At 31.1% G+C, this 11901-nt stretch overlaps 2 protein-coding genes across 2 annotated transcripts in view; both read right to left on the bottom strand.

Moving 5' to 3' along the window:
• LOC108763164 (serine-rich adhesin for platelets) overlaps window positions 1-908 on the bottom strand; it is a 67331-nt gene extending 66423 nt beyond the window's left edge. Inside the window, exon 1 of the mRNA XM_018510540.1 lies at window positions 696-908. Coding sequence (XP_018366042.1) covers window positions 696-757 — 62 coding nt within the window. The 5' untranslated portion in view covers window positions 758-908. The remainder of the gene's footprint in view (window positions 1-695) is intronic.
• A 7121-nt stretch (window positions 909-8029) lies between these two features.
• LOC108763162 (dnaJ homolog subfamily C member 8) lies at window positions 8030-11102 on the bottom strand. Its single transcript, XM_018510538.1, has 6 exons — window positions 11024-11102; window positions 10087-10245; window positions 9948-10014; window positions 9764-9858; window positions 9208-9353; window positions 8030-9067 (listed from the first exon to the last, which is right to left on the bottom strand). Exons 1-6 carry the CDS (start codon window positions 11099-11101, stop codon window positions 8833-8835), a joined length of 780 nt encoding a protein of 259 aa, XP_018366040.1. The 5' UTR covers window position 11102; the 3' UTR covers window positions 8030-8832.
• Between the last annotated feature and the right edge of the window lie 799 nt (window positions 11103-11901).

Genomic DNA, 11901 nt, shown 5'->3' on the forward strand with positions numbered 1-11901 from the left:
GAGAGAGAGAGAGAGAGAGAGAGAGAGAGAGAGAGAATATACAATTTATATATATCATAATAAAAATACATACAAAATATTTTAACTTTGAATCTTTAAATTTGTCAGTAATATTTTTTCTTGTTGAATAAAAGCGGATGAGTTTGATTAATTTTTATTATAATATTATTTACCAATCTTCTTTTTTCTTTCATTAGAAAGTAAATAAGGAAATATGATTTCATAAATTTTATATATATATTTTTTAAAATAAAGTATTAAATTGTTTGCCTAGATTAGTCAATGGGTATATTTAGGATATATAATAATTTAATTCTTTTAATATATTTTTATGTCTTAATATATTTATATGTCTTCTAAATTTCAGGTTAAGATCTGCAAGGCTTAAAATAATTTTCACTGATTTGACATTAAAATAATTTCTTATTTTTTGAGTAACACTTCGATCGGTTATTTGAATCGTTGATGAATATCGCATCGTAATAATTGAAGTAATTTTAATTGTGTCATTTAATGCAAATTTTTTTCTTGTTTGAGAGCGATGAATACTGTAGAGTAATACTGGACACAATCATCGCTCAGCCTCCTATATTACGAAACGCACCATATTTTAAGCTGACTCCCGGCTCAAGTGAAAAGACCCTTCACCGCGTGAGGCTTACGTTCCGAAATAAGTATTGAGTGAAAGAAATTACCCCTGGTCCTCGTCGGCAGCGGCTCCTTGCTGAACAATGCGGACCACGTCCGTCGTTGACATCGTCGGCACTCACGTTGCCGTGGCACTCACCGACGATCACCGATCACACATCCTACCGCTCCTCCTCTTTGAACACCCTCGAAGGAATTCACCTCTCGATGCCGGAGAAATTCTCCTTCGCGTCTTCGCGATCGGAAGAAATTCTCTTTTTGACACGACTCACGAATCTGAATTCTCTTCACTGTACTCTGCGGTTAGCGCACGTGTGTCCACCAGACCAGACCGGGCTAAAACGCTGGGTGTCCAGGCTGGCTGGCGCCCGGCAAGGCTACCGATATGGCAGAACGAAAGAGCGATCTGGGGGCCCGTTCTGCCCGTTCGGTACGGGCCCCGATCCGATGCTACGTCCTCGTGAAGCGGCTACCTGGTCCGGCTGGTCCCTCTGGTGCTACAGAAGGACGAAGAAGAGGTGGAGGCGGAGGCGAAACCAAGAGGAGCTGCACACACGGCGGTGAACACCACCTCACTGAAGCGGCTCAGACGAGTGTCGTGCCGCACCGCTCGTCGATCTTACCTGTGCACATGTACGCGCACGCAGCGTTTTTCTTTCCTCGTCTCTGTGTGCGAATGCCATGTTCTTTTCCCTCTGCACACGCAGACAGGTGTACGATTCTTGATTGGAATGTGTGTGTGTGTGTGTGTGCCGTGTGTAAACTGGCGTGGCACGTTCTTTGCGTTCTACCTGTCTGTGTGCAAGTCACTGGTGAAGATATTCTTTTCCTTCTACTCGTTCGACACAAGCGTACAAAAGTGTGATTCTTGATTTGCGTGTGTTGTGTGTAAACTGGTGTGGCATGTTTTTTACCTTTGTATGCGTGTATACGCATGTATACGCGTGTGCGTAGCGTTACTCCGCTCGCATACAGACAGCTTTACGCTTATCTGGATGCGTAACGGCGTCGCATATTCTTTTACACTTCTATCTGTAGCGATAATCTGACTCTTGATCGTGTGCGTAATTTACGTTATACCAATACATCGGGTTCTCTTCTTCCTGCTGTGACCCAGCCGACGCGATGCGGAATTCTTGGTTTCGTGTGTGCAAATGTGCGTTTGTGTATTATAGCGTCGTTTTACCTGCTCCATAAGATATGCATTAGTATTAGGAAGAGATCGTGCATATACGAGTGTGCGTACTGTATAGTGTGAGGGATCAGTGATGTATAACGAGACTGGATGTCCCGAGAAAGCCAAAGGATTTAAAATGAAACATGTGATATTTAATTAAACTTGAGAAACGATGTAATATTAAATTAATTTTGAGAACCGAGGAAAAGATTAACACAATAAATTCGTTCAATTTTCGTTGAAATTTCCGATTTTGTCTGCGTGTATTTTATCATTGTATAAAGGACTTTCATTAAAAAATCTCACTATTTTCTTTATTATTTACTGAAGTCTAATAAGATATTGTTAATCAATAATAAAATTATTTTACAATTTTTCTTTGATATCTTTTTTACTAAGAAATATCTTAAATTAAAAAAAATTTTTTTTTCAATTTTTCTCTTTCATTAAAATTGTCAAAAATCTAAATTAATTTATTTCATAAAAATTCATTGTATCTTGCCATTTGTTAATTTCTTGTAAAATATAGTATTCCAAATGCATGTGTTTAGTTTTATATAAATATAACTGATAATGAAATACAACTGAATAAAATATTCTTCGATATAGCAACGATTTATCAATAATCCTATCAATGATGGTAAATATATATGACGCAAGTCATCAATTATTCGTCTTTTTGTTTATTTTGAATCGCCTAGAAGTGAAATAATTTTGCTTAAGGACGGGAAAGAAAACGCGAGCAGTAATGTCACGGGAAGTAATTCGATCGCGAGTTTCTATTGTGTTTGCAGTCAATGTTGTTGTCGCAACTTCCTCCGCGTGATTTATTCACAAGAATTATTGGTACTCTGTCATATGTAATTTTCCAGGTTAACATTCCTTATTCTTTATTCAACCACACGTCCATTGTAGTTAAGTATCAGAAAATCTGATTTCTTTTCTGTGATAATAATCTTGTTCTATTTCATATTTATTGACGAATTAAGATCACGTTAAAAGATCATATCTTTGTTAAAATTATACTTATAATTCGTATTCAACATAAATGAGAATTATTAAATATAGGAATACACAAATAGGAATACAAATTAAATATAGGAAATATACAGAGCAAATATAACGGTATAAATCGATAACGTCTTAATAATAATTTAAATTATGTTACATTATGTTTACATTATAATTACTTTTTTCTCAATTATTTAAACGCGTTATCTTAAATATTTTTAAAATTATTTTCATGCGCGCGATCTTATTGTTCACTCTGTACTGGCGAACACCAGATAATAAACAGATTTAATACTTTCGATCTCTTCTTATTCCTTTCCTTTCCATCACTCAGTGAACTATTGTATCTGATTCTGCAATTCCTCTCTCCTCTTTCTTCCTCGCCCTCCCCCCCTCTCTCTCTCTCTCTCACTCTCTTTAGCGAATATGGAAATGCATCTTGCATAATACTTAGAGCTGTAACGAAAATTCGAAAGGATGCAGAAGGCTTTGCTACCTGTTGCGCTCGACCTACAATTGCATGTACTTGTCGCAAAAATTTAAATGCATCGCGTGAGATATAGTTTATGGGGAATAGCTTGAGTGCATTAATACGCTTTGTGATGCACGCTAACAACTCTTTATCATACATAAATTTGCATAAGTACAACTAAGTATGCAAGTCTTATATGTTTCTTTACTATTAAATATTTTTTTAGGTATAGTGTTCATATATATGTCTGTATATATAATCAGGCCTGGGCATGTATTTGAAATACTTTTACTTGAAAAACAGTATTAGGTAAGACAATTATATTTTGTATTTTGTGTTTGTTCAGAGTACATGAAAATATTTTGTATTTTGTATTTCATGGGAGCATATAAAAGTATTTTGTATTTTATATTTCAGTATTAATAACAAAAGTTATGAAAGTATTTTGTATTTTGTATTTCAAATACTAACATTGATAATCAACCTTATTATTTGAATTACAAGATACAAAAAGCTTTCAATCTTTCGATTTTAAATACAAAATACGTAATAATTTTATGTGATCCACTAAAATAAAAAATACAAAATACGCTTGTATTGCAAATAGTGCAGTGTTTTAAATAAAAGTATTTCAAATACATGCCCAGCCTTGCATATAATATTCTGTGAAATAATCGACCATAATGAAATAATTTGCTAAAATAAAGAGTAAAAGAATATAAATGCATATTATTGATGAAACTTATAAATGAGTTTCAAAATTTAAATTTAATAATTTTTTACGATTAAAAAATATCGAAATATAGTCACAAAACTAATTGTCTGGACAGTGCACTGTTATATCGATGATTTCTTCAAACTACTACAAAATTGTGATTTTATTCATGCATTATGGCATTAATAGTTCATATTTATATTTCAATAACTGATTGTAAAGCTAGTGTCACACTAATTTAAAAAAATAGTGTGAAGAATTGTACCATCGACATGGTAGATTGTACGAACAATTAATTTCGTGACTGTTGTATATTATCGCACTGTATGTACATAAATATAAAGTAGATAGTAAATAATTGTTTCTTAAATTCTATTCACGCATCGTCTGTGAGTGCGAAATCAATCCCGAAATTCATTCGAAAGCAAGTGTATGAATCTTGATTTTAGATTATCCTTTTTTTGTTAACAATAGTATCATCTTAATGATAATAAGTATTGTAATTTCAATCTACTTGCTTTTATTAAGTTATTTATGAAATTCACTATTAAATAATTAAATTAGATAATATTAAAAAATAATAAATCACATAATTTATATATTAAATTATTGGAATTTTAATAATTATATTTTTTTCTCATATGCTTTATATTAAAAAACTGTTGTTAAGAGAATAAAATTTAAGTAAGTTAGAAAAGAAAAAACCGACAGAAATTACGACAATAACAACAATAAGAACATCAACAATTTTCTTCAATGACAACATATAGTACAAGTTATGACTACAAAACAAACGACTACGTCCTTACTATGCTTAAAGCGCAATTTGTTCCCAAAATACTACATATTTGCAAACCAGTCGAGATAACGGTGAAGGTCAGAGAATCAACTTTCAGTGGTAAACGAATGGTTGGTTTCAATTGATTTAAATCAAAGGAATGTATATACATGATTAAATTTTATCATCACTTTATTTATGTTTAAAATCAAAAAGATACTAAAATAACTTAGCTACGAGTTATTGAGTGGAAAAAGTTATTATATGGAAAAAAGTTCCTAAGAATCTATAAGAGTTTTGAATTTCGTTCTTGAAATACTTACTTTATTTTCAATAGCTCCCAGCCCTGACCATCTTCCACTCTTTGAAGAACTTCAAGCAATTCATCTATATGTTCTTCCTCTATCGAGATCATATTGCATTACAGCTAGGGATGTTTTTAACGAATAAGATCACTTAAACTTCAATTTTTCATCGAAAACGAGATTATTAGCGGTATCCACGATTGTACGTGCTGCTGGGCATCACGTACGGCGTCACACTGGCTCGGAATGTTGATACCGGCACGGCGCGGCTTCCTGGGGTGGCAATTGTGTGTCCACGGCACATTCCATTTACATCTTACATCCTATCGACGTCACGCGGCGCGAGTGACGCGAATACCTTAAGAGACATTTTTCGCGTATCTCGAGAGAAAAGACCATTTTAACTTTATAAAATTACTTTCTTTTAATTCCTTTTAATTAATTTTTTATCTATTATGTGAAAGACATATAACATTACTTCTCTAATATGTGTATGTGTACAATCAAAAGTAATTCACATTATATTGCACTTACGATATGTGTAAATAAGTGGCAGAAACGTCTGCCGTTATCAGTAGCTAATAGTAATGAATTAGCCATACAGTGCATATACAAATCTGAGAAAAATACAATTCGAAAAAGAGAGCTTTTATGATATCACAATGTAATTACATATATTTTTAATGTACTTAATGAGTTTCTTAATTAACACGGCTTTAATTTGATTTCTTCTAGTAAGAAGTGATTTTGCAAATATCTCTTGAAATATCAATTCTACACACAGAAAAATACATACTATACGCAAATATAATAAATACTTGTTTCAAGTATTTATTTAGTAACAAAAATTTATCTGTAAATTTATTATAAGTTTATCACAAGCATTAAATTTATTCAAAATACATTTTTAAAAAATCCTAGTAAGTTTAATACTTCAATCAAAATTATTAAATTAAAACAAATTCGACTCGCTTATTATATGAAGTCGTTTCTTCGATAAATTTTATAACATTCTTAAAAAATATATAAATTTTTGTTTTAAGTGTATAATAATTAGTTTTTCTAGAATTTGTAACAGGTATGTCTTAAAATTATTATCAAGAAAATATTCTTTGTTAAGGACAACTGTTACTTAAACTAAAAAAAGTAAATTGAGTAATCACTTTTCATTCAATAGAATGATATTTTTCTGTGTGTACCTAAATTGTTTAAGAGGAATCTTTAGGCGAAAAAAATATGCACGCGCGCGAAGAATATCCCGTATATGTTTAGAATATGTATTCTGTATGTATGTATGTATGTATGCGTGTGTATATATGTATATGTGCGTATATATATATACATGTAAATATATATATACACACACACAGGGTGATTCATAAATGCATATCAATAAGTATTTCAAGGGGTAAATCTACACACTAAAATAAGTAAAAAACGTCATACGGTTATATGACTACGAATGCTTCAAAGCATTTGTAACATCACGTTAACTGTACCTAAAGTCGAGACGTGTTAAGATATATATATAATAAGTATCGATGCACAAGGCGTGCACTTAAATATATTTTTTAATCATCTATAATTCAAAAATTAAGATATGTAGGAAAAGGTCATATTCATATGACATTTTTTTACTTATTTAGTATATATATACATATACATATATATATGTATTATATATATATATACACACACGTATCATATATACTATACTAGATGCTTTTCAACAAGAGACACACGTGACACGGTGTGACACAGTGCATGATTACATCTTTGTATTTTTCCAATATTACACAAGGATGAGATGATCACTGTGTTGTACTGAGTCGCTTGTTGGAAGGCACCCACTATATTTCTTGTAAGAATTTCGAGGAACAAGAACGATGTACGCATTTTTCCTCCCATGAATGCAAGATTTAAATGGACATTTTGCATTGCTGTGTCGATTCAGTGGAAGGTTCTTTAATGTATTTGAGTAGCAATATATACACTATTAGACGATCATATCCGAAATTGCAGCACGTCGTGCAGTATATGAACAGTCTTTTCGAAACATTTTTTTTTATATACGTATATATTCATATCTCACAATATATTTCAAAGATCGAACGAACTATTTTCGTTTTCAGATCTTTGCAAAATCTTCATTATTCGGACAATACCGAGATGTTCATGAAGCTACAAAAGAGCCATCACAATATCGTCCATGAACAGCGGAGTTTAGATTCAATTGGCGTCCCAAAAAGCCGAGATCTTATTTAGTGCAGAATCGAAGCTTTTGCAAAAAAGCGAATCGATCTTTTATGGCACAAAAATTTCATTACGATCTCGACATTTTATGAATCTTTTTTGGATAATCTCTTTTAAAAGATTTCGATGATTCAAGACTTGAACCGTTAAATCACAGGTTATTCTGAAACTTTGTCGATATTCTGCGTATATCAAATTTTGTCATGATGAGTGTTAAGATTTGTGTATCATCTTTTATTAAAATGTCCATATTGTTCTAAAATATTCGAAATTTTAACGATCTTGGCATTTTTATAGAAACAGAATATCATAGCAATACTCTGATACTGTATATAATTTCGCGTCACAGTACAATAAATATATATCTAACTGTGTACTTTTCCTATGATGGACAATCGTACATTTAATAATAAAGGTACGAGACACATATAGATTATAAAATTGACAATTGTGTTGCGTAATGATGTCAGAATACTATGGATATACAATACTCCAGAGAAATATACCTTTTTTTGTTCCTTTTTTATATATATATATATATATATATATAATTGGAAATGTACAAGGATATAATTTAAATATATAAAATAAAAATAAATCTAAACTAGCTTTAAATAAGCTTATTAGAATATTTAAATTAGAGTGCAAATTCGTTTTCATAATTATTCGTTTTCACAAAGATTTTTAATATATGATTTAAGTCATTTTCAAAATGAACAGCATGAGATTTCGCATAACCTGTACACGAAACTGCACTCAACCACATACATAAAGAGATGCATTCGTATTTCGTCATTCATCCAATCTAACTTTGCTATTGCTCCGCATTTTCCGTATATTTTTTCCCTTTATAGTAACGCACAAATTTATTCTTACGATTTTACTCACGGTAACATCGGTATATATACCTTTAACATTTTTATTTTTCTAGCTTTGAATCACGATTACACATCTAAGCAAGAAAATGTTCTTGCTATCGATTTCATCAAGCTCCCCCGAACTTACTCTGAATATATTAGTGAGCAATGTTAAGTTGGAATTGATGATAAATAGAAATGATTCAGTAATCTTCAGCAATAGAATCTTTTCATTTCAATGAAATAAATAGATGCCCTCGAAAGCTCGTCCAAGACTTAATGATATCATCATTTAGATTTAAAGTTAATAAAACTGACTATTAATGGATATAAGGATATTTCATAAAAATCGAATCTCGGCGTTTAAACAATGTCAAAATCAAAAATTCCTATCTTGTAACAGGATAGCTTGAAATCAAAAGAATCGAGAATCCAGAATATCCTCTTTCTTTCAATTTCAAGATAAAGTGATTCAGCATGTTTATCGTTTTATCAACGCGCGAATTAGATTTCTTATCCTAGCTTAACGTTGTGAGAAAATCTCTAAGATAAAACATTGCGTCTACTGAAATTAGAATCCACACACCGGAAGTAGAGAAAACCGAGGGATGATCGATTATCGCGACTCCGCCTTCGTTTTTGGCGGCCTAAAAGCTTTTAACTTCTTCGCTTTCTTCTGCTTTGTGGCACTCGTACCAGATTGAAACGCCTTCCAGCTGTCGACGCGCGATTGTCTGGATTCTTCAAAGTTTCTTTGCCATTCGCGCTCCATTGCTGCTTGGGCTTCTGCAGACAATTCCTCTTCGCGCTTTCTCTTACGTTGCTCTGCATCTCTCGTGGCTAATTCTCGTCTGTAAAAGAAAAAGAAATCACTATTTTAGATAAATATGCATTTTCGTATATAAATATTCAAGAGATATAACATCTAATTTACTAATTTTTTCTAATATATTAATGGATTTTTTGTTTAGAATAAAAATTGTGAAATGACCTTCTTCGTTCCATATCTGCGAATAGTTTCATAGTCATAACCCAAACCGCGTGTCTGTAGCCTTCCTCAGTTTCTTCCTCTAAAAGTGTCGGACCCGAGTTCTCAGATTTTCCTTCTTTCTTTTGCTTCTTCTTCTTTTCTGCAATCTTTAAATATTGAAATATTATACATATATACCGTAATAAACGATTAAGATCATATATGTAAATATACAAGTAAGAGTTTAAAGCCTATAATGGTCGAAACTGGATCTCAGATGTTTAAATAATTTCTGTGTGAAGTTATATACTAAATATGTAGTCATTTGAACTGCGCACAGAATTGATTTTTCAAACTTATAAATGCAATTAAACTACTATAGTAATGTCACATATTAAATTGACAAGCAATTTAATAATTTGATGCTTAATCAGACATCCTGTTAGAAAGATGTTAATGTGCTGAAAAATGAAATAAATTGTTTTATACATATATTATACATATATCATATAAAATTTGACTGTAATGCAATATGCCTCACAAAGGACAAAGCTTCCATAAATAATTAAATACTTGCCATGTGATCAGTCCGCGCTTTTGCCTCCTCAATAACATCCATACATTTCGATCTAGTTTCCTCGTTTTCCAATGTTTTCCACGCTTTATTAACAACTACAATAAATAAGATTTTTTTAAACATATTTATTTACATGTATAGTGTGCATATATTTTTTTAAACTAAATCAATCTACTATACTTACTTTCAAAGGCTTGCTGTGCTCTTTCGGCGTCATCCTGATTTTTGTCTGGATGCACCAAAATTGACATCTACAATTTTTAAATCAAAAGATCAGAATTAAATGACACTTCTTATTGTTATAGTCACAAATATACACTTACACGACGGTATTTCTTTTTTATTTCCTCTATCGCTGTGCTTGGATCAATTTGTAAAACCTCAAATGGATTCAAGTTAAAATAGGATGACCCAGGTCGCAGTAATCTATCAATTTGTTGCTTGGGGGTCAACACAGAATCTCTTTTCTCAATTTCTTTAACCTATAGGTGCAATAAAATCACTTCATGATTATATAATAAGTGTATATAATTAATTAAAATATAATTATATATATTACAATTAATTATAATATAATTAATAAATACAAAATAGACATTAATGTCACAATATATAATATATAAAAATACAATTATAAATCTAAATATTAAATTTTAGTACAATACAACAAAATAAATAATGTAGAATACAAGAAAAGTATAAATGTAACCAAGTAAATTTATACGAACGGAAGTGATTAAACAATCAGGTTGTCTTTTACAAGTATCACGTTTATCTTCTTTACATCAAAATAGAACAAGAGAAATGTACTTACTTACGAATTGAATAAATATAAATTTCGTTAGAGAAAAAGGTTGATAGAATATATGTTTAATTGTAAAAATAATTCTAATAATAATTCTATAAAGTATGATATAAATAGAAAAAATAAAACACATTTCACACAAGGAAATCATGAGAAACTTCACCACGCAACCAACACAAATATATCTATTTAGGTTAGGCAAGTCTAATGTTTATAGTAATAACATTACTCGCCAGACTCGACACGATTATATACGATAATTGTAGGGCGATTAAAATACATATAGACTTTAAGAGATGTCTGTTGTCATTTTATTTCCAACGTAAAGTGATACTTGAATCGAAGTTACTGCTTCGAGTTTGTTTACGTGTCTGTTTACCAACAAAAGGTGGAGTATCGTTTCGCCAGTGGAAACGTATATAAAACGGTGCTGAAATTAACGCGAAATCGTGTACCTCCGAGTAAAATTCGTTAAATTCATCCTCCTTCTTGGCGGGATTTTCACTTGATAAACTGGAGTCGGTGGAGGCCATCTTATTTGTTACAAGCTAGAATTCTCGCTAGTGCTGCCGACTGGTGGAAGATCGCGACTTTACCAGCGCAGCTGACAGTGTTAGCTTATCATGATAACTATAATTGTCTTATCAGCATATATTAAAAAAAAGATTTTTTTTAATTGATAAAATTAATCTAATTATCATTTTTAGTAATTTTATCTGAGTTTTCAATTAAAATATTAATAAATAAGAAACAACGTGAAAAAAAAGTTTTTTAGAAGAAACGACCAGAAATAATAAAAAAATTAATTTTTAGTTAAAATAAAAAATTAAAATTTTTGATAATAATCCTGATTCATAGAAAATACAATAAACATTATATTCTTAATCTTCAAACCGTACACTAGTGCGAATTCATACCACGAAAATTTTCAATTTGCTAACAGTTACAAGCATAAATAGTTGCTAAACACTTATCCCCACTACGTTAAATATGCTTTTTCATTAAATTTGAGTGATACCATCAGATTTGTGAGAAAATTATACTTTAGAAAAAAGTGGTTTTAAAGAAATTTTGGTTTTAATCCTCAAGAGACTCGTAATTAAATATGTCAAATCCATTTTGCACCTGTGTATCATTAATAGGTGCTCAAGGGAGGTGTATTTGAAGATTAAATATGTAAGTGCTTCTAAAGCACTAACATATATAGCAAACAGTATTTCTAATTGATGAAAATTAGTTGGCAAAAGAAAAATGATTTATTTAAATAAATTTTTCTTTTTTAAAAAGAATAACTTATTCAGGTAAATCTTTCTTTTTTACGAGAATGGCGGAA

Source organism: Trachymyrmex cornetzi, unplaced genomic scaffold (genome assembly GCF_001594075.2).
Source record: "Trachymyrmex cornetzi isolate Tcor2-1 unplaced genomic scaffold, Tcor1.1 scaffold343, whole genome shotgun sequence".
NCBI lineage: Eukaryota > Metazoa > Arthropoda > Insecta > Hymenoptera > Formicidae > Trachymyrmex > Trachymyrmex cornetzi.

Excerpts from the sequence above, each read along its gene's own strand:
- LOC108763162 (XM_018510538.1), bottom strand. The coding sequence starts at position 11,101 with ATGGCCTCCACCGACTCCAGTTTATCAAGTGAAAATCCCGCCAAGAAG. Across the intron at positions 10,246-11,023 it reads TTAACGAATTTTACTCGGAG|GTTAAAGAAATTGAGAAAAG; the intron begins GTACACGATTTC and ends TTGCACCTATAG. Across the intron at positions 10,015-10,086 it reads TAAAAAAGAAATACCGTCGT|ATGTCAATTTTGGTGCATCC; the intron begins GTAAGTGTATAT and ends TAAAAATTGTAG.